Source organism: Poecilia reticulata, chromosome 7 (genome assembly GCF_904066995.2).
Source record: "Poecilia reticulata chromosome 7, P_reticulata-male-v2, whole genome shotgun sequence".
Taxonomy (NCBI): domain Eukaryota; kingdom Metazoa; phylum Chordata; class Actinopteri; order Cyprinodontiformes; family Poeciliidae; genus Poecilia; species Poecilia reticulata.
The window spans coordinates 20,565,693-20,589,161 of NC_088836.1; the positions used below are offsets into that span (position 1 = coordinate 20,565,693).

General features: G+C 38.7%; 3 protein-coding genes across 4 annotated transcripts in view; 2 read left to right on the plus strand and 1 right to left on the minus strand.

Moving 5' to 3' along the window:
- nkain4 (sodium/potassium transporting ATPase interacting 4) overlaps window positions 1-4,964 on the plus strand; it is a 58,261-nt gene extending 53,297 nt beyond the window's left edge. The window contains exons 6-7 of one of the 2 annotated variants that reach the window (XM_008413926.3): window positions 1,082-1,166; window positions 2,152-4,964. In XM_008413926.3, the coding sequence (XP_008412148.1) occupies window positions 1,082-1,166; window positions 2,152-2,161 (95 nt within the window). In that variant the 3' untranslated portion in view covers window positions 2,162-4,964. The remainder of the gene's footprint in view (window positions 1-1,081; window positions 1,167-2,151) is intronic. The other variant, XM_008413927.3, reaches the window with a different exon arrangement.
- A 369-nt stretch (window positions 4,965-5,333) lies between these two features.
- birc7 (baculoviral IAP repeat containing 7) lies at window positions 5,334-11,185 on the minus strand. Its single transcript, XM_008413929.3, has 7 exons — window positions 9,360-11,185; window positions 8,713-8,812; window positions 7,950-8,031; window positions 7,763-7,808; window positions 7,114-7,323; window positions 5,811-5,876; window positions 5,334-5,676 (listed from the first exon to the last, which is right to left on the minus strand). Exons 1-7 carry the CDS (start codon window positions 9,850-9,852, stop codon window positions 5,477-5,479), a joined length of 1,197 nt encoding a protein of 398 aa, XP_008412151.1. The 5' UTR covers window positions 9,853-11,185; the 3' UTR covers window positions 5,334-5,476.
- A 1,886-nt stretch (window positions 11,186-13,071) lies between these two features.
- Window positions 13,072-21,991, plus strand: LOC103467496 (YTH domain-containing family protein 1). Its single transcript, XM_008413931.3, has 6 exons — window positions 13,072-13,542; window positions 14,305-14,329; window positions 16,058-16,137; window positions 16,689-18,335; window positions 18,480-18,524; window positions 19,506-21,991. The coding sequence occupies exons 1-6, from the start codon at window positions 13,516-13,518 to the stop codon at window positions 19,530-19,532; spliced, it is 1,851 nt and encodes a 616-aa protein (XP_008412153.1). The 5' UTR covers window positions 13,072-13,515; the 3' UTR covers window positions 19,533-21,991.
- Window positions 21,992-23,469: the final 1,478 nt, after the last annotated feature.

Below are 23,469 nucleotides of genomic sequence, written 5' to 3' on the forward strand. Positions count from 1 at the left end.
CCACCCACTTATAATGAGAAAGCTATTTGTGTAGAAATACCCGGGGAGACGTGCGCTTGTGGCAGGTGTGTGTCTGTATCTGGTTTGCAGATGAAATGGTAAATGCCCTGGGAAGCAGGGCAGGGTCACAGGAAAAGCGTAGGCCAGCGTAACCCCAACTGGCCCCCTGGCTCCCACCCTGACCGTCTATCAGTGTCCAGCTGACCACCTCGGTCTCCAGTTACCAGGATAGGGCCGAGTCCCAGTAGGTTTCCCCATGTGCGTTTTTCCTTGGCGGCTGTTCATTTGTGGAATGTAACAGATCTTTCTATTTCTCCTCTTTTATTAGAGCACTATTTGTTTGTTGTCTTTCTGAACTGAATCAAATTCAGCCTCAGTTTCTCCCCCTGCAGTTCACACACGACTCACAGTTCCTGGACATGCTGTCCTCTTTTACACGCACTCCCTTAACTTAATCTTCTCAGCCCCTGTCAGTCAGACCGACAGGCGTGACGCACCCCTGCCTCCGCTTTCTTTCCTCTGCCATTGTAACCGGTCTCGAGGGTTTTTTTTCTTCCACCATCTCAGGACTGTTTCTTCTCACTGGTGAAAGGGTTCACAGCACTTTGCAACAAGCGTGCTCTTCTGTTCCTTGCATTACATGGCAATCGCCAGTTGATCTACAATCTGAACTCTTTAAAGGGAGGATAAGCAAAAAAAGGCTATTTATTTGGTGGCTGAAGGCTGCTTCTGTTTCTACGCGATAAAAAGGCTGAGGCTATTTTAACAGCTGGCAAGCTATCACCTGTTCCTAAGCTTTCCCCTTTGGCTGCAGGCAGATGCACAGATTTAAAAAAAGTTTCAGCAAGACATTTTTTTTTTTTAACTTGGTCAAAGATAAAATAACTAGGAAGCTTTTCTCTTTAAAATGACATCAATGCATAAATTTTCTTTTACATTTTATTCCATGTTCATATAGTGACTTATCTTTTTTTTGTGACGTTTTGTTACTTTAATGTGCTTTTGTTTTGTTTTCTGTCGTTTTGTGTTGTTCTGTTTTTTATTTGCTCCATAAATCATATGTTTGATCTTTCATTTTCAGTTGATTTTATTGGTGGATTTGATCCATTCCCACTCTACCATGTCAATGAAAAATCATCCCATCTCCTGTTAAAGCCCATGCAGCTGTAAGTATGTCACCCAAAAGACATTGCATCTACATCTGCAGTGTCTACAACTTAACTGTTCACATCAATAATACTATGTTCTTCAAAGTATAAAAAAAAAAAAAAGCGTTTTACCGGTCCATGTCAATAAATTGGAATATCACTGAAATGTTAATTCAGTAGAGAGCATATAGATGAACAGGCAGATCGTCTCTATGCTGCATTGTTGCAATAACTGATGCAATAAGAGCCCAGAGCTGGTATTCAGTGTATATATACTGTACATGCTTCTCGGCACAATATGTTCTGCAATGTTTTTTGTTTTTTTTCTGATGAAACAACTTATTGTCTTTATTAGCTGTCAACCATAATCATCTAAATTAACAGAAATGCATCTATTGAAATGTATAACTCTGTTAGTTATACATTTTAGTTTCAAAGTCTGAACTGAAGTTCCAAAAATGAATAGTGTCTCAATAGCACTCCAAATTATTAAAATGCCTTGTTTTTCAAAACTTAAATAATACCTGAATGTATTAATTAACCACAGTCTGAAACATGCTACGTTCTGTTGTAGTATTTTATACAAAGCCTTACTATGGTACAGCTGTGACTTGATTAAGTGTGTGTGTCCATGTCACAAGCAGCTAAGAGAAGCACATTAACCAAATACATATTTCTGTCCAAAAATTGGATTAATGAATTAAATGTTGCAAAGAAGTTCATGACAATAAGCCACAGAACTCATGTAATAATTCTCAGCCAACATGAAATGAATATTTAATGGGCTTCCTGACAGTTTAATCAACTTCGTCTCTAATGGGAGGGAGGACGTTTTCCTCTCTCCAATCCACAGGGAGTTATGTTCTGAATGAATTCATCCAGGGCTGGTTTTGCGTGTGCACACATGTGCACATATGCGTGTGTGCGCGTGTGTGTGTGTAAGTAGGAAACCCAAGAAGTGCTAATCCTCTTTTCCCTCTTTCCATGTTTCCTGCTTTTCCAGGTCTACGTAAATAGGAAAGGCATCCACCGAGGGAGGTGATACAGCAAATTCCCATGGAGCCAAAATGGCTGATTTCACACACACACACACACGCATGCACACGCAAACTCACACACACATCCCACAGCTTCTCATAGCACCAGACGTCTCCTTCTGGGTTTCAGTTCTTAACATGTAATTTACTTGTGTGTGGCCCTGAAAAGTCAGTTTCACAATAACAGTCCATTGTTACAGGATTTGGGAATTACCATTGTTGGTATTTGTGTTTATATAAAAGTATCATTTATTTTCTTTCTGTCAGCTTTCACTATGAGCTAACTCTACTGTATAGAACATATTTCAGCAGATGAAAACAACAGGTAGGATGATGGAGCAACCAGCATTCCCAGTCAATAGCTGTGTGTCATAGAGGATGGTGATTTAGCATATTACTGCTGGTTTGGCTGAGATCTTGACCGTTGGGCTGAATTATGGCAGAGTTTGCAGAATGAGCCATTGTGCTGCTGCCTGTTTACTTTAGGATCTGTATGCATAAATACAGAAGCAAAGCAGGAAGAGCCAAGGGAGCGGAGAAGTGAAGGCTCGGGGAGACAACAAAAGCACCAGTACAACAGGCACATCTGCCAAAAATAGAAAATGTAAATAAGGAAATTCAAAGTTTCAAAGGACTGGAAAAGAGTGTTCTCCTCGCAAAGAGGCGCTCAAACACAATAAACGGCATGCGAGTGTTACTTTTATATCTGAAGCATTTTATTACAACAGCTTTTCTGAGTCAGTATTTCTGAAGTGCCAGGTGTTGTGTTTGCCAAAGACCTGAAAGCTGTTGTTCTGACTTCAACTTTTCTCCCCAAACAGCAGACAGGTCTGGGAAGGGCGATCATTACAAACAGCAAAAGTTGCAAGGCGTATTTTTTGACTTGGCGCAAACAACGGAGATTGTCATACCTTTTCATATCGCAAACAATGGAGCTTGAACTGTTTGGATATGGATGTTATGTGTGGATGAATTAAATCTCCACCTAAATAGATCTGGGGGGCTTCATTCCCTGTCAGTTCAACACTTATATTCTGTCTGTACACGGTGAAAGCCTGAGCTGTGACCAGTTGTAGCATTTATCAAAGTTTGCACCGTATGTAATTACAACTGACTGAAGCTGGTTGAAGCTAGGACTCGTGTCTCCACCCGTTTTGGCTTTTATTCTGAATCAACTTCTTTTTAACTTTTTACTAACAAAGCTGAGCACACAAGATTAGCATTACTCACTTCAGCACTTTTTAGAACGCATCCATCAGTTTACCCACCACTCTTGTATTGTCAGAGCTTCCGTTGCCTTAATGTTATGTGAATCACTACTGCCCTCTGGTGTTCAAACGGATCATGTGCATAGTGAGAAGCTTTCATATCTCCTCCAGAAATGGCATGTTTCTGTTTGGAGAACAGAAAATAGTCAATTGTACGAGGCAGAAGAGTTAAAAAGTGTGTTTTCTCAGTCAACATACATTCCATTCCACATGACTCAGGTTGGATACCAACTGAATTTAAACTTCAGCTTCTCATTTGTTTAGCTTTGGTGTGCTTTTACAAAGAATTACAGTGCCTTGCAAAGTATTATTACCCCTTAAACCTTTTCATGTTATTGCAACCTTAAAATGTAATGGATTTTATTGCTGCTTAATGTGATAGACCAACACAAATTGGTGCATGAGTCTGGAAATGCTTACATATAAAAATCTGTAAAGTATGTTTAACAGCTGGGTCCAGTCTCCCTGAATAAGTACAACCACCTGTTGCAAACACAGCTTTAAGTCTTGGGGTCTGCACATCTAAAGCCCAGGAGTATCAAGTTTTAAGAGTTACCACATATTCTCAATTGGATTTAGGTCTGGATTTTCTCTTGATCACTGTCAAATATGGATATATTTGGATTAAAAACATTTTATTGTTACTGGATGTTAAAGTCTAAAGTTTTTTGCAGCCTCTGGTAGTTTTTCTTCCAGGATGTCACTGCATTTAGCTTCATCCATTTACCTATTAAACTCTGATCAGCTTCCGTGGCCCTGCTGAAATACAGCATCTCCACAGTATAATGTTCCTACCATCATGCTTCATAGTAGAGATGTTCTATTCAGGGGAATCGGGGCAGAGAAAGTTTTCCACCACATCTAGTGTGGCATTTAGGCCAAAGCACCCTCTTCCATGCGTTTGCTGTCTCCACTACACGTAGCAAACTTCAGCACTCTTTCATAAAGGCCAGATTTGTGGTGTGGGTGACTAGTTAGAATAATTTTCTGTGTTGACAGATTATCCCACACTTATGTGAGCCACAGTTTTTCTGTACTTTCTCAGGCCCTCTTGACTGTTTCTCTCATTAGGGCTTTTTTTCTGATGATGTAGCTACATTTTGAAAGGCTTGCCATTGTCCTTGTGACTAACTTTGTGCTGTTCTTTTGCATAAGGTTACAACCTCCATCTGTGGTTTTGACTTGAAAAAGTTCAAGGAGTCTGAATGTTTTTGCAAAGCACTGTATGAACAAAAAAAAGTCTTGACTGCTATTCATTTTTACAATTTTCCTGTACTGCCAGCAGCAGCTTATGTCGAGCATTAGATTTCTCTGTGATATTAAGAGTTCTTCACTGCCAGACAAACAGAATGTATTGCTAGGATCCTGAAAAAAACATCTATACACTTCTGTTTGTTGACTTTGCAATAGTTCAAATCTCATTCCTGTAATTTAAACTGCACTTATTGATCGCTCAGTGGATTAGGAAAACAAAGGGTCTAATATTGTAACATTATCAGTCTTAATTGTAACATTATCAGTCTTAGTAGGAAAAAAAAAAAACTTCTAAGATGTCAAAACTAGTCTTCCTCTGGGTGCAATACAGACTTTTCCCAAAGTCCTGGTTGTAGTTATGGTTCTGCTTGTGCTGGTCCAAACTGAAAATGTGTCCATTTCTTTGTAAATATTTCTTTTTTCCTTTGTGTTAAAAGGTGGTAAATTATGTTCTTCTATTTTCTGTCTTGTGTTGCTCCAACCTCATGTGACCTGACTGTGTAACGCTGTTTATCCAGAACTGTGCTTTGTGTTCATGTAAATATGGTGTTTGTTAATAAAAAAAAACATGCTCTTTTAACAGTCTTGGGAGTTATTTTAAGAATGTAATGATCACAGTGCACAAGTGAAACCTAAAAGTTTTATTGTATAACATTATAAAAGCAGCACTCCTTATTTTTATAAATTCATTAAAAAAAAATTTGCAGGCAGTGCAAATTCAAAGGGATACTGTGCAACACCAGTGCAGCAGCAGTTTTTAACTACGGCCCTAAGACATAAAAGCACGAACGCTGCCTCTGATGACAGCTCTGCAGATGGGGCAGTGACGCAGGCTGGTGGCGCAATCGCCACAAACCACCAGGTGACCGCAGGGGATGAAGACGATGGATACCAGCTTGTCCATGCAGACTTTACAGGTTCTCTCTTCCTGCAGCTGCCTCAGCAGCTCCTCGGGACTTTGATCCTTTACTGGTGGGAAACACAAACAAAAAAGTTTAATTGGTTGGGGTAGGACCTGCGACTAAAACGTCAAGATAGGTAAAATAGAAAAAAACTAAATAAAATGCCAATTCATTATAATTGGATTTCACAAGTATGCAGACCTCTCTTTGGGATGGGTGTCTCGGTCCTCATGTTTCCTGCACTGGATCCCAGGCTCCTCTCTTGTTCTAAATTGAACAAATTTAAGACACAACATAAAGGACTTAGCTTTAATTAAAACTGAGTGTTTCAATTCTGCAGCTGGTCAAAGTCGTGTTTTTACATTATATCACTCGTTTTAAAATTAAGTCCTCCTTTCCAAAGGTCCACTTACTTTCAATTAAATGAGATGCAAAATCAAATATTACATATTTGTAATAATGTTTATGTACAACAGACATTTTCTGTAACCAAAAGTTGTGAGATCGTGATGTTTAGCTTGTTGCAAAAGTCTGAGCTGATGCTCCATATTTCTTTCCCAAAAGGTTTCTAATTCAATGAGATCATTGGGCTGGCTTGCAAGCCATGTCAGGACCTTCAGTTTGTGCATCGTGTTGCACTGCAAGTATTAATGTGTTTTCTCATTTTGTATTTTGTATGAACTTTTCCTTCTCAGAGGAATGATTGGCTATAGAGAAGGTCTGATCTTGCCTTTACCTACTTTTACTTTCTCTTGACACGGTTTCAATAACATACAAAATATGCATTTCTGTTATTGAAACTCATAATTACTGCTGTTTATATCACACTACATATTAGTTTAAAAACTTTTTATGCTTTTTTTCCTGTTTTGTTATTCATGGTGGTAATGTTTTGGTAGGGCTTTGGTAGGGAAATTTAGCTTCAGGATGCTAAATTTCCCTGAAGCAACCCCTTTAGCAGTTGTCAGAACAGGTATTCCAGTTTTCTATTGCTAAAATGTTTTGATTAAAATTGCATCTTTAACTTTATTGGAGATTAATTGCACTTCTCTACTTCCAGAAATAATAGTTTATGTATCTGTGTCTAATAGTTTATTTGGCAGAATATGTCTAGAATTTTTATTATTAATTTGTATTAGTCCTGATAGCATGGGTCAACAGACCACATGTCAGAAGTTGCAACTTGAAAGAGGATCATAGGTTTTTAGAATACATATTGATTTGCTCATAAAGTTGGGATTCCTACAAAATCATCAGTGAATTTGCAAAACTGTACAAAATCCACCCAAGTACATCAGAAAACCTTGTTTTTTATGCAAAAAGTAAGAAAATTACTCCCTTAATTACTGATAAAAAAAAGGCATTTTCTACAAATAGTAACATGTTCAACACGGGAGTAAGAATAAGCTGAAAAAAAGTCAATTTATTGATTTATAAAACATGGATAAATCTCCTAAAGCACAGCAGTCTAGTAAATATTTAAGTTTGTTCCCATCTCTGTTACCTCTGCTGTTTGGCCCTGCCTGCCTCTCCTCCTCTTCTGCTTGCAGAACATCAGTAACCAGCTCAGACACTGAGGTGTAGTACTGGCCTGTCAGCAGGTACTTGGTCTGGACCAGACTCTCCACCACGCCGGCTTCAAACCCCATCTGCAGCACAGTCTGCACAACAGGAGAGAGCATGGCTGATGAAGCTCCCAGGCCTCCGACCATATCTGAAGGATAAGACGGTTGGAGAAGAGAGGAAGATGACTTCAGACTAGAAGCCGAATACCATACTGGCTTTGCACACGACCTGAGACCTCAGATTGGTACGATATCAAACAAAAGTGGAAGAGAAAAACGGAGAACATTCACCTTACTTATTGTATAGCAACATATATTTTTCACCATGTAAAGAAAGTGAACCTGCTTTATGAGGAAAAAATTTTACTTTGAGGTTAATTTGAGGCTTAAAACAGAGATTGTGCAATACGTTTTGTCAGCCAGAAAATCTGTAATTTGCAAAGTTGGACAGAAATAATCAAGAAGTTCAAATCAAAAAGACATGTTGAAACTTTGAATCTGGGATCAGACAGATCAGACGCCATTGTTTTTCTCATCTCTCTATTAATACATGATTTTTGTACCATTTTCAATCTTGGTAAGACTTACCATTTCTGCCACCAACGTCTCTGCCTGTGGATGTCTGTGATCCTCCCTGGAAACCAAGTTTTTGTTTTTCAATTACAATGAATTATTTAAGTCAATAAATAACAAACTGGCATTTATACACAAGTCTAATCAAGTCATGTATCTATGTATTTTAAGTCATTATTAATTAAAGGAATAGGACTCTTACCATGGTATCACCCAGGTGGAAATGAGCATCCTGGATGTTGCTAATGTACTCCTGCCCTCGTGACTGGATTAAAAACTCACATCTGAGGAATGTAAGGAGGATGCTTTTAAGATAGGCAACAGGTATGATCCCTTAAAAAATTCCAGTGTGAGGCTTCATTTTTAAGTCAAAGGGAAATAGCACATTTGAAAAAAACAAAAAAGAAAACTGAAAAATGTGACATGCTTTTGTATTCATTCCCTTTCATTCTGATATTTCTAAATCAAATAAATGCATATGTACCAAAACATGACCATCCACCTAAATTGTAAGGCTGGGAAAAGAAGAGGATTAATCACTAATTCAGCCAAAAGCCCCGTCTTATCCCTGGAGAGATTTCAGAGATCCGCCGTTCAGATGGGAGATTCTGATGACAGAATAACTGTTAAGTTGTTCCCTCTTCAAATCCAGGCTTTATGGGGCAAGAAGATGAAAGAAACCCCACGTGACGTCTCATTTCTGCCACAAGCCATTTAGGTGTAAAAATGTGCTGTGGTTACATGAGATCAAAATGTTTCCGGCTTAAATGCAATATGACATGTGGAGCAAATCTTACAGTGGACATAACACTCATGACATCACGTGTCACTCACACAATGACACGTGAGAATTATTGATTCATCGGTAGTGGTTAAATCTTATAGATGTCACTGTGCATAATAAAAATATAATTTTTGTGTTTAGCTTATATTTTCTCATCTCACTGTTACAGCCCTGTTGTTACCTTGGAAACCACTTGGCATGTTCCTGCCAGGGGTCATCCCCTGACTCCCAGTTCCTCAGTCCTCCATCACAGAAGAAGCATTTGACATTGTCACCATGACCTGACATTAAAAAAAAAATTCTTTAGACAGAGTTTGATTGAATAAAGACTCGCTAGACTTTCAAGCTTGATGGACAAACCTCTTATGTTGTATATATTTCAAATACAAACCAAAAACAACTGCTTTCTGGTTCAGATAGTCAAAGAAATCTATGCTAAGGACGAACGGCTGCATTTGATATATAAATAAAAATGTACTTAAAATTTCTGTCCCTGCCTCTCTCAATCTAGAAGACAGTAATAGAAAGGACAGGTTTGTTTGAAATGTTTTTTAATGGTATTTTATAAATTAAATTATAAATAAAAAGAGTCCTCATTGCATGTTGCCTAGCAGTTCCTGTTTTGTCCAGGTTGTTCTGTTAACAACGTCCTGACTCAGCTGGAACTATTGTAGCATGAACTCTCACATAGAGGAGGCCACTAGACCAGTCAACGTCTACTGAAACATTCTAGTGGATGCTCATGTTTTGCCTAAAAACTGCTAAGGAAGGGAGCTCATTGAAAATGTCATAGTTTAGTACTTCCGATAGGGAAACGATAGTAAGTACCTGTGTAGAAAAACCCTGCTTGGGCCAGAACATCTGGCTGCACCGAGGCCTCAGTGGGCCAGTTGTGGAAAGTGGTAAGTCGAGAGTCCTCTGTCTCCATCTCGGGATACACTGCTTGCCCAGCTGTTCCCTGGTCATCCATAGTCATCCTCTGGAGCTGACTCAACAGCTGGCCATCCACAGAGTCTGAGGAGCCCACCGCCAGTGGAATATTCCCCACAGTTCGACCCAGTATGAAGCTGCAAGTAGGGAAATGACGCTTATGCTCAACGGCGGGGCTGTCACCCTGCTCCCAGAACCTTAAAACCCCTCCACAGCAGAAACACTGGACTTTGTCCCCAGAACCCAGGAAGAAGAAGCCCGCCTTAGCCAGGTCTCCTGAAGCCACTTGTGCATCTGCAGGCCAGTTCTGGAAGGTCCGAAGTCTCTCCGCTTCCTCCCGCATCCGAGGCTCCTCAAGGATGCGCAGCATAGTACTCCTGTCATCCGACATTCTGTAGCATGCGGACTTTTCTCTCTCGTTTTGTCCTGTGCCAGTCAGTCCTTTCGCGGTACATAGTGGAACACACACTGAAGGTGAGTGCAGAACAACAGCTGAAATAATATGATGAGCAGCGGGGTCCTGTGCAGCGGCCTACAGGAGAAAGTTTTCTAGAAAACCCTCCAACTGCCAGAATGTATGCTCATTGATCCTTGATTGAATGACACGCCATGCCTGTCCTATGGCTGCACCTCAGGGGGGAAAGAACACAATGAAGCAAAACAAATTAGTTCATAATTGTAAAGAGGAAGGAAAAGAAAATATGTTTTTCAAACATGGTAAATAAAAATCTGATAAATCTGAACAATTGCTTTCAAAACATTTTCTAGTTTAACGTGACTCTGCTCTAACAAGGCCCTTTTTCAGTGTAGCTACGTAAACAGGGTAGTTCTCCTGTTTAAATGTAGATCTGTGTGTGGTTTTGGCTCAATTACACAGTTTTTATGAGACAAATAAAATAAGGACCTCATGGGTCTTGATGACATAGTTTTGAACTCAGATAACTTCTCACACCGATTACTATTATTTGACATTTAACTCAACTTCAAAATTATTATGCCTTTAACTGTGCTTACAATCTCCATGTGATTTGCAATCATGCATGTCGTGCATATGTATAAGATTTATCTACTCAATAGATGCAATAGATGCAATTTCAAAAATTTGTATCCAGATCTGATAATTGCACATGAGATAATTGATGATCACTGCGGCCATATTTTTACCACGTGTCATTTTCCACACAAGTCTCACATGAGCTGATCTTTCTGATATGAGAGGGCCTGCAGGAAAGCACAGTCTGCTGACATCTCCTGACCTCGCTTGCACTAACAGATTCTGCAGAAGGAAAAACAAAAAACAAAACACTAAATACCGCACGCAACATGGATGAGCAGCAGCTCAACTGTATGCATTACAATAGAAAAACACACAACTAAAGTGACGATTAGGAATAGACTTCGCAACAAAATACTTTTAACACTACTCGTGTGCAACAATTCTGAAACTACCATAAAATGTATTACCTTTACATTTTAAAAATTACTCAGTTCTTTTTGTTGTATTGACAAAGTTGCTAAGAGCTAGAGTTGGATAGTAACTAGCTGCATTTACTCAGTTGCATTTACTTAAGTACTTAAGTAGCTTTTTGTGTTACTAGTTTTTTGAGTTCTGGTACTTTTTTATACTTTTGGGAGAATTTTTACGATGCTGTGCTTTTTACTTTTACTTGAGAATTTTTATTGTGAAGTATATCTACTTTTACTTGAGTAAAATGTCTGGATTCTCTATCCACTGAATGAAATACAAACATTTTTTAACCAAAAATTCACCGGACAGTTTTTGTTAAAGTTTCATAATTTTTGTGTTGAGAGAAACTGATTTTGAAAAAAAAGGCCTGATTTGGTTATTTTTTGCTACTTATATGAATTATTCTCATCCTTAAAATACCAACATTTCCTCTTAACTTTATATTTTGGTCCATTTGATGGTGCAATTTGTAAATCAGTGATTCTTGAGAATAGGGACAAAATGGGTTTTAATTTTCCCATATTTTTTTTTTTTGTATTTCTCAACCTTATGTATGCAAATATGACAAATAATGTTTTGGAAATGTGAACATGCTAAAAAATTTTTTAAAAAATTAAAAATTACATTTTTAATCGACCTGACTCAGAACTTTGTCATCACCATCTGACAAAAATAAATATAAAATTATTTTTAAAACACCCTATTAGTGATATTTTACTCATTTACAGACAAATGCTTCTCAAGAAACAAAAAAATATTATTTAAAACAAAAAACAACAAAAAGTCTATCTTTACGGAGTTGACAGTTCATGACGGAGTTGACACAGAGCTGAAGGCGGTGACAAGCTAGTGAGTAAAATGAAAAACTTGATACATGTGAAGTAATGCAATTTATGTAAAATACATTAAAATGAATTAATTGCACATTTAAGTGAGATTTGACAGCAATTTCACTGAAAGAGTCAGAAAAACTGATGGAGTTGACATCTGATGGAGTTGACGAAATGCCAAACTACCTCAATTTATATGATGTTATTCTGAAGGAGGCCATATTGTAGCTCATCAGGTCCATGAAATCTTTACAATATACTAAATGTAACCTTTTATCTCACAAAATTTCATCAAAGTTTGGTAAATTGTCAGTTATGGTGTTGATACATCATGGTTGTGACGAGCAACTTAGGAATAAAAAGAAGAAAAAACTAAAGAATAACATAAGCTAACCAGAGCTAACTAGCCCTCTTAGCAAAGGAAGAGAAAGAAAGAGCTCCTGCGGTCCTCAGACGTTCTGGTGCCCCCCAATAAGAAGATTTTTTTTAATTTCTTTTCATGTCTGATGGTGTTGACAAAAATAGGAACAAATTTCAAAGGAGTTGGAAAATATATAACATTTATTTTTAATTCAATTTATTGATACTTTTATAATTATTTATATGACTACTTATACTTAATTGTCATAATATATAATGTTAGTATTTCCTTAATTGTTTTAAACTATTATAATGTAATGAGTTCTGTTCCTGGACAAGGGATTTTACAGGCATCATTCACCGACTACAATGTTTAAAATAAAAAATATATACATTGTTGTGCTCACATGACCCAGGTTAGTTTAGTCAGATATTTGAAAATATATATATTTTGTGTATATTTTATTTACATTTTGTACTTTATCCATAGGACCTGTTTGGTCCCTATTCTCAAGAATCACTGAAATATTAAATGACTGATAATTTGATCACTTACCCAGTACTTGAGTAGACTTTTTACCAAATACTTTTTAGTCTTAATTGTAATTTTTTGGATGACTACTTTTTACTTTTACTTGAGCAAAATATGTTCAAGTGGTGCTACTTTTACGTGAGTACAATTCTTGGGTACTCTCACCTCCTCTGCTAAGAGCAACAGTGGGGGCGCGTGTTTTGATAAAACAAAACAAAATTAACAAAAAAGTAATCTGTTAAAAAAATATGTTAGTCTCAGAATTTTGGGTTTGTCATTGGCTGTAATGATCAAAGTGAATATATAACGCTAAATGTAATGAAGGCTACCTGTCCGAAGATATTCTAGTTTATTGATATGAACTTGGATTTTTATTATCTCAGCCTCCTATGGTTATTGGAGAAGATGCTGAAAGTTTTGCCACCCCGCGGGGGAGGACGTGAATTACAGCGACAGCTCAGAGCCCGGATGGAGCAGCCATTGGGGAAGTGTGCGGGGCTTTAACGTAACCGAGGAGTACTCTCTCTGTGGAATTAAAAAAAGAGACTAAGTGAGAGGCGAACGGAGACATAAATATCCAAGATCCACAGGGTGCCACACGACGATACGCGCTTAACCTCGGAAAAGCTGAACTCGGACTGGAAACCTCTGGGATACAGAATCTGAGGCGTCTGACTTGAACTGTGGAAGTTGGGAGAATACTCAGCTGAGCCTGCGCTACAACTACTAGCCATAAGCTAAGCGGCGCTGTTAGCCCTGAAGCTAACTCCAACTGAGCTGTGAACTTGCTTGCAAATCACGGGGGTTGAAATTCAGTCACAAGCTCAGGCTCCGTGAGAAAACCAGGGACTTGCTTAATGAATTATGTCTACCACAAGCATTGACCCTCAGGTACGAAGGACGACTTATCTCGCCAGTTGAGAGCTTGCGAGCTAACTACCTGCTAACGTTATCGATTTATTAGGCTATGGCTATTCGTCGGAAGTGCTAGCTAGCCATTAGCGTTGGCATGTAGCTAGCGAGTTGGCTGCATTCCGTGAAAATGATCAAGGGTTTTATTGACGTTCAAGAGAGATGACATCTGTAGCTCTGCATGCATCACGTTGTCAGATGTATCTTTTACAGAAATCGTGTGTTTTGTAAGCTACATAGCTGCAAAAATCCCACCATTTGATTTGGTAAAACCTAAAGCTAGTTAACGTAAACAGATTTACATAATGGCACAAGGTAACTTGCTCTTTGAACAGTAACTTTTGGTGGAATGTGTTGCTGAGTGTTTTCCGAGAGAAATACCTTCTGGAAAACATGTATTCATGTTGCTTTAAGAACCACTGGCGTTTAGAAAGCCATTTTAAGGTTGCTGTGATGCAGAAGTTGTTACTGAAGTGTGGCTAGCATTTGCTGGCTAGTTGACTTGAGATGTTCAGAAAATTATATAATATGCAATACAGCTGACAGTAACTAACCATCGTGTTTGTCCACTACAGGACTACGTTTTTATAAATATCCTGCCTAGCCTCTTTAATGAAATTGGCAGACTGATCTCATGCATATTGATCATATAAATAGTACACATTCTTAATATACAGTCATAATTATTAAAAAAAATAACATTGTTTCTTGTTTTGTTTTTCTGGATCAACCCAAACGCAGAGATCAAAGGGACAAGCGTCTAAAGGTACGTGATGACACAATTATATTTTTATAGTATTAATGTGGCGGTTCTATTTAATTTGCCAAAGGACACAAGTATTTTTGTTGGGTTTATGATAATGTATATAAAATTTGTCAATGAGTGATGGACATATTTTCTGTATGAAAGTACATATTTACCAAAGGAAAATAAAAAATCTTTTAAATCAGTATGTTAACAGCCTTTGGAGTTGTCAACAGAAATTAATCTAAAAGCAAAACTAAGCTTTTCAATCATACCAGGATCATGTATCTGAGAAGCTGAAATTTTAGGGTGATTTATGCCCCTTAATTTCTATTCCAACAAGTGCTACATTTTTTGCTCAAAGATCAAATTTGCTCCTGCGGAATTTAATTTAGTCATTAATACAGTGATAGAGCGTTCTACCTAAAACCAAAAATATGTTCCTTTCCCAAAAAGCATAACGAGTTAAATCATTTGAGGAAATCTGGTCCTGGCCCGGGTTAATTATGCATCTGCTCATCTATCAAATCAAATGTGTTGTATTGATTTTTAAAAATGATACAAATCTTAAGGCAGATCCTGCATATGCCATGCCTTTCAAGGTCAGAAATCGGGGGTGGGGGAAAATCAAATGACATTCTGGGTATTTTTGTTTTCACTGGAAAATCTCCAAGCTACAACCTGCAATAACAAATAGTTTTTGAGGGGGGCATGAAGCCAGCAACGCAAACAGCAGCCATAGAACGTATTTTATTAGATGCATATGTAAAATGCACCATATATTGGTATTTTGTCATATATTGTAAGACTTATTGTAATGAAAGTTTTTTTGTTTTATCAAAGAAATTGAATATTTATGGTCTTTATTGTAGTATTCTAGTGAAGACTTCAGATGTTCATAGTTGTTAACGGGAACTATTTTAATTAATTATACTACATTCATTTATGAGCTTGTTACATGGACAGATAGTAAGAGGGCTGTTAATTATATAAATTTTAATTTAGCTTTATATTTTGTATTTTTCTTCTCAGAAGCAAGCTGCTGGCTTAGATTCTAGTTAAAACGTTTTCACTTTTTGTTCACATGCTTTGTAGGATGTCATATTTTCCAGCATTTTATTATTAGGATTATTCGGTATCAATGAAGCAAACCATTTAATCTGGTTATGTGTGGCATATCTTTTCATGGGGTAAATTACAACCAATAATTTGTTGCTCTTCATTATTAAAATAAGTATCAGAGTTTTATCATTGTTTATCTGTTGTTAACATAGGTTATAACGTAGGTTAGTTAATTTGACATCGTGTATTTTAAGTCATAATAGGGTAAAACATTTGAGAATTAAATTATTGTCAGATAAATCTTGATATTGATGTGTAATATTTGTATCTGTTTTTGCTTTTGCAAAATTGTTTGGTTTGGAGATTTAGTATGCAGATTTTCTGTAATTTTATAGCATCACAAGTATGTGTGAAACCTTTAAAAAGAATATTTTTTTGTCTTTTGGTAAAGAAAACATGTTGTTTATAATATACCAAAAGTAGTTTCAGCTAGTAGTAAGGTGATGTGGTTATTTCAGTTGCAAAGAAGCAATAAAGAAATCATTCATGTGCTGCATGCTTTGTTCGTAGCTCACCAGGTCTTCATATCTAAACAAGCTCCTCAGCCATCCCCCCTTTAATCATCACTCCATCTGCCATTATTGTAAATTCAAATGTGCTTCTTTTTGTATTTTGTTATATTTGCAGTGCAAAATGGTTCACTGCATCAGAAGGAGACTGTCCATGACAATGACTTTGAGCCATACCTTCCTGGTCAATCTACTCAGGTAAATCATACTTTCAGTGTTGTTGTTTTTTTTTCTGATTATTTTCCATTATGAAATCTGACAGTATAATAACTGTAAGCAGATACCTGATTGAAGTGTTCTGCTTTTAAGAATTATCCAAAACGGTCATTTTGCTTGCATGTCAAAACTAAGAGACATCACAAGGTTCCCCCCGGAAACTCTGCTAAGCCCAGTGGTAGGGAAACTTTTGGTTAAAAGTTATAAAAATTCAGAGATACACGACCGGGCATCATAATTTGAAATAATAACATGTGAGGCCAAAGGGCAGGTGCAGAGATAGTGAAATTGGTTTCTCACGCCCAGTTCATTGCATAATCTTTAAACCGAGCTTAATCCATCCACTGTCACACTGTTACTGTTATGTAAAAAACCTATTTAAAATGACAAACAACACTTATCCTGGTGGGGGGACAAGTACAGCCTGATGACCCGCCAGGCTTATAATACACTGGGAGAAACCCTGTACCATGTTTTACCAGTTTTAAATTGAGCTTCCATGTCACTTCTTTGTTTATTCCATCTTATTTCAGAACAACAGCTACCAATCCATCACCGATCCCTACATGTCTAGCTACTATGCTCCCTCCATTGGATTTCCTTACCCTCTGAGTGAAGCTCCCTGGTCCACAGGTGGGGACCCTCCAATTCCTTACCTCACACCCTATGGACCTCTGAGCAATGGAGACCACCACTTTATGCCGGACACCGTGTTTGGCCAGCCAGGAGGACTGGGAAGCAGTATCTACCCCCACAGGTTTAACTTTTTTCCTGAAAACCCTGCCTTCTCTGCTTGGGGCACAAGTGGCTCCCAGGGCCAGCAGACTCAAAGTTCAGCTTATGGTGGCAGCTATAGCTATCCTCCCAGCTCCCTGGGGGGCACTCTGGTGCCTGACGGTCAGACAGGGTTTCACAGTGACACCCTGAACAAAGCTCCTGGTATGAACAGCCTAGAACAGGGGATGGTTGGGCTGAAGATTGGAGGGGATGTCACTGGTCAGGGGTCAGGAGTCAAGGCAGTGGGGTCTGTGATTGGTGGGCCTGCAGTGGCAGCCACAGGGAATGGAGCCACACCGATAGGAATGCCTCCCCCTAAACCCACCTCCTGGGCTGCCATTGCCAGCAAACCTGCCAAACCACAGCTGTTAAAATCGAAGGTGAAGCCAGGGATGCAAAATCCAGGGGGGGCTCTGCCCCCACCACCCATTAAACACAACATGAATATCGGGACCTGGGACAAAGGCCCAGTCACTAAAGTAGCCACAGCCCCACTGCAGCAGCAGCCTCTTGGGCTGCCTCATGGCATGCCACCTCAAGGCCCCATGCAGCAAGGACCCATGCAGCCCCCACCTCCTCAGTCATTAGTGCAACCCCAGATGCAGCCTATGGCCTTACAGCCTCAGCCGCCACACCACCAGCACCATCAGCCACCACCTCAACCCTACCAAAACCACACCCAGCCACCTCAGCCCCAGACCCGCTGGATCGCGCCACGCAATCGTAACCAAGGCTACGGGCAGGGTGGCCTCGGCCAAGATGGGAGTGGCATGATGGGAGTTGTTGGTGGTGGGAACAATGGCCCCTTAACGTCTACTAGTCAGGGTCCTGGTGGAGAATCCCACCCAGTGCTGGAAAAGCTGCGTGCCTCCCATAGCTACAACCCCAAGGACTTTGACTGGAACCTGAAGAACGGCCGCGTTTTCATCATTAAGAGCTACTCCGAGGATGATATTCATCGCTCCATCAAGTATTCCATCTGGTGCAGCACGGAGCATGGCAACAAGCGGCTGGACTCAGCCTTCCGTGCAATGAATGGTAAGGGTCCGGTGTACCTGCTGTTCAGCGTCAACGGCAGCGGTCATTTCTGTGGCGTGGCAGAAATGCGCTCGCCAGTGGACTACGGGACCAGTGCTGGTGTTTGGGCGCAGGACAAGTGGAAGGGCAAGTTCGACGTGGACTGGTTGTTTGTTAAGGACGTGCCTAACAGCCAGCTGCGCCACATCCGCTTGGAAAACAACGACAACAAGCCAGTGACCAACTCCCGCGATACCCAGGAGGTTCCTCTGGAGAAGGCCAAGCAGGTGCTGAAGATCATCGCCACCTACAAACACACCACCTCCATCTTTGACGATTTTTCTCATTATGAGAAGAGGCAGGAGGAGGAAGAGGAAGTTCGCAAGGTGGGTAAAACCTTCTCACTGTTTAAATAAATCGGCTGCTTGACGATGCTGTGCAACCATGCTCTTTATAAAAATGCTGGTTTCTAAGAGTCTAATAATGTTTTTCTGTTTTTATCTATTTTTTTGTTGTTGTTTGTTTGACAGACTTTTGAACCTGCTCAGATACAGAACCGCTCTCGGTTGGATCAGGTAAACATCTGCTAGAATTTCTAGCCAAACAAGAATGTTTAATTTAACACATATTTTAAAGGGAGAAAGAAACACCTCTTTAAAAACTTTTTTGTGTTATTGAATAGATACATGTTGCCTTTTTTAAAAAGTTGTTTTACCATAATATTCTTTAACATTTTGTCCTTTTCCAACCACAAACCTTTGTGTATTTTATTGAGATTTTATGTGATAGTCCAAACTAATTGTGGAAGAATATGTTTAATGCATTTGAATCCAACATTCTCATAGTTTTGTGTTTTGGATGTTTCCCTGCTCCGACACACGTGAATGAAATGGCTCAATTGCCTCCTCAGTAGTTCATCAAGATCTGCAGAGGCAATTTTTTCAGTTCAGGTGTGCTAAAACTGGAAATAAAAAAAAAACAAAAAAAATAAGCTGGACACGGTGACTTTGGATGCAGCTACACTCTGCACCAATCTAGTCTTTATGGATGATGATATTAATTAAAAATCCAGTTTTCCTGAAGCAGCTGGAGGCAAACTAGGGTGACACCAAACATGGAGTAAGATGCTCTGGTTAGATGAGAGCAAAATGAACCTTTTTAACCTTCTAAAATGAATTAGCATTTCAGAAAGTCCCTTACATTGATGTGCCAAGCTGGCACAGAGACCCCAAAAGAGTTCGAGGCTGTGACTGCAGCCAAAGTTAGTTTTACAAGGTATTGATTTTTGTCAAGCTTAAAATAAAAGCACACCACACTTTCTAGAATTGTTTTTATTTGTATTGTTAAAACACGTTTCTCTTTGTCATCACTAATATGCATTTTTGTCTATCACATAAAATTCAGAATAAAATACGTTGAAGTTTATGCCTGTAATGTGAAAAATAAAAATAAAGCTCTCTTAAGGGTCTTTTATTTAAGGTTTTATGATATCCTGAACTCTACTGTAGTAATATTTACCAGTTGCTTGTCTAACGTATTTTTTTCCTCTCAAACAGGAGCGCCAAAACAGGAATAAACAATAGAAGACATTTATCCTTGGCTTGATCATTTACAGTAGGACTCGATTTAAAGACAGAAGAATATGAAAATGCAACCAAGCCCCTCATTTCTGTTTTCTATTTAATCCTGTTGAACGTTACTTTCTTTCTGTTTTATTTTTTTTGCCCCACCAACCACCGATTCTTGTGCGACAATAATAAGCTGATTAAATGTTACCTAGCAGCCAACACACTCTAATTTTTTAAAACATGTTTTTATTCTTGTTCCATCACGTTCTTTTCTCTTACTGGATGTTTTTTTTTCTCTCTCTTGCTCCCGCCCCCTCCTCTCTCCAATTGAATCAGGGTTTGACTGCCACTTTATATTTCAGTACAATCAGGAACAGACGTGTCATGCCCCTCTGTGTCCATTTGGGGGCAGCATTGCCATGCTTTATAGGTTTATCTGTGCCAACAGGGTTGAAGGATCCTTAAGGCAATGTTGGGACTTGGAACTGGGATGACAAAACTTAAGTGGTTTAACTATTTTTCATTCAGATCAACAAAATCTCTATTTTTTGGCTTACTACTGACAATTTTCATTTCAGAAACTTTTTTCTGGAGCCTTATTTTTGTTTTTAATTATCAGTGACTTGTCAAAAGAACTGCTCAAACAGTGACACTGCTGGAGAAATCAGGGAAAGTGTGAAGTCACACAGGACTTAAGACATTTCAGAAGAGGAAGGGCTTTTGGGAAAGAAACAACAAATATGTCCTTCACAACCAGAACTCTCACCATTTGAATCAAAAATTGTACTAATGACACTTTCACAGCCCTCTTTTTTTCTTCTTTCTTTCTTTCTCTGTTTGTAAAATTTCTTTTGATGTTTGTCCTGAAGACGTCTTCTTTGTGTGTTTCAACAACAGATTCCGCTTGTTTCCACGACCTGGTCAACCTGAGCAATTTGTCAAATTCACCATCTTGAATTGCTTTGTTAGAATTACGTAATGATGTAACTGCTAAGTTTAATGAATTTTATGCTCTTGTATTTTTTGTTCCACAAAACAGGGGAGAGGGTTCAAATATGTGTCCATTCACCGTCATTCTGTCTTAATCCTTCGTATTTTCTTTTCTCTGTTTCCTTGAATTTGGTTTTTGCTAATTCTTTCATGTTGGTCGTAATGCTAAGCTTTAACGTAGGAGTCTATATATTCACGGAGGAAGCCTAAAAATGTATAACCTAAAAATTAATGTAACTGATTTACTATCAACTAAGAAAAAAAAATAAGAATGAAATGTGGTTTCTGTGTGTTTTTTGGTTGTTTCAAATATAGTTTGTTTTAGCTGGGATCTACTGATCCTGATACAGCAAGTTCTGAATTATGTTAAAAAAAACAAAACAAAAAAACATTGGGGAACTAAAAAAAATATTGAGATGTGTGTGCTGATGCATGGCGAGCTGAAATACAGTGGGTCTGCTGAAGATGTCTGAAAAGAAGGTCCTCCATGTGGCTTGCGTCTAAAGGTGACAGTGCTGTCCCCCCCCCCCCCTCCCCTTAGCACATTTCAAATAAGAACACAGTAATTAAAAAAAAAGAAATCACAGATTTTCTTCCCTTTGATCGTGTGATTTATCCAAGTATCTCTTTGGCCGCTGTGATGCAGAGAGAAGCCCCCGAAAACATGTGCTGCTTCTTTCATTTTCCATCTTTTGTGTATTTTCTAAACCTGATGTAGCCTCAAATGAACTAAAGCCAACTTTTCAGATTCTATTGAAAATGTTTTTTTGTTTTTTTTCTTTATTAATTATTCAAGATGAAACGGATAATACTGTCACCTGTGTGGATAACTGTGGCCAAAAGTAGATGTTTGCGTATTCAGGTTATAGATGATGTATATTCTTCAATCCTGTTTTTTTATTTTTTATTTTTTTGTCTTCACCCTATTATAAAAGTGAAATGGCTCAAGTAATGCACTTTACAGAAGTCTCCCCCCCGCCCCCCCCCCCCGAGTATGAACTGTAAGTTTCAGAGAGGAAAGTAAATTTGTGATGCTGCATTGTGTTCTTACCTGGCCAGTGTAATCACCTCTCATAGCCTCTAATCTTTATCTTTGTACTTGCACTAACCGATAGCTAGGTTGATTGAAGCAATATAGGGGACATGCGGTCGTCCTCACTGACACCACTCTGACATGCAGAGGAGGGCAGAGGTGAGACGCCTAAAGGACGTCACCGAGGACTTTTGTTGCCTCTGGAGGTGGTAGCTGGTTGGGATTAAAAGTACAGGGCTTACATGTACATTAAGGGTAATTGTAAGATGTTTGATGTAAGGGGTCGGCCACAGATTTCAGCACTGCAGAAGGATCCATTATATGAAATGCTAAACCTCTGATTTATCTAAAAGGCCACAGCTGTAGTGGACACAACCTGTTCAAAAGGATCTATCTTGGTTTTTCTTTATAGAAGAATTCAAGCCTTAATAAACTGTTAGTTCAGAAATCACTTTGTCTTGATCTCGTGAGTCCTCTGTGAGTTCCTTCCAGTGACCTTATCCAAATAGGTCTAGCTCCACAGGCTAGCCCCCCCCCCCCCCCGTGCCGAAATGTCCCTCAAAGGTTTTCGAGCTAGAAATAATTTTCTTACTTTGCCTGTCTATTAATCCCGTTGGCTTCACCCAAGATTCTCTGTACACAATTGTGATCGAACCCGGTATGTCACTTATAGCTAGAAGAGATTTCAGATTTGATTAGATTTATTAAAAAAATATGTTTGTAAGATGGGGAAAAAAGAATAGCCAATGCATTTTTTTTGCACGGTTTTGTTTTAGATTCTCAAATGTATAAAAAAAAAATAGTTTCATAATGCCTTTTTTTCCCCCTTTCGCTTTGCTTAACTGGCACTCTCCATGGTCCTGATTTAGAGAAAGAGCAGTTATCATTCTCCTGTCACAAAATAAACTAAAGACAGCTGTACAGACTGAAAATGTTTTGTGGTATTTTACACGTAGGCGAGATTTTCTGTCCTAACTGAACCATCGTAAGGTCAAGGCGAGGGAACTATCTGCTGCAAATGATCCAAGGTTGAGCATCTCTGTAGAAAAGTCAAACTAGTGCATGCATGTTTGGTTTAGGACAATAATGACAAGTAGCAAATGTGGCACATTTCACTCTTTATTTTTGACATGTTATTACAAAACAAGATTAACATAAAAAATATATATCAATTTATGTATGCAGGAATTACAACCCACATAATCCACATAATCATCAGTCGAAATAATATGTCAAAACTACTGACAAAAGGAAATAGATGTGATTATTTTCTGTTTGAAATCTAAAGCAGAAAAAAAAAAGCTGTGAAAGGTTATGGAAGTGTGACTCGATGTCAAATCTGTCACTATGAAGATTAGGGGCTCTGTTGTCTTGCGTTTGGCTCAGAAACCTTTATAATGTAATGTTATATCCAAGGTTGCATCAACTATTTTTTGCTTGGCTTTTCTGTCAATAATTGATTGAGTCGTCTTCGATAGATTCCTGAGACCGAAATTGGATGCATATTATTTGAACATACCTTTTAGCTGCCATTCCTGTTTTTAAGGAACACGGTGCGTAAATAACCGGCTTCCAGCTAAAACATTCATCGCTGCAGCATTTCTCAAAAGGCAAGACCTTTTCTTTGGCTTCTTGGGTTTGTCCGTATACTTATGAAGTTAATCACCCTTGCGTAAAAATATTACAAATTTAGCCAGGTCTTAAACTCCAACAGAACAAAACGACTTGAATGTTTTGGACAAATTAATTAGACTTTTCCCAGACGGACGACAGCGGTGTGCCTATGTGCATGCACCGTGAGAGAGGCGCCTGTAGATGGCATTAAATCACTTATTGTGATGCATGTTGACTTCATCCGAATAAACACTGCAGCCGTTGTCAGTCTGTATCTTTCATATAGTCTCCTCGGCTTCTGCTGAGGGCCTGAGC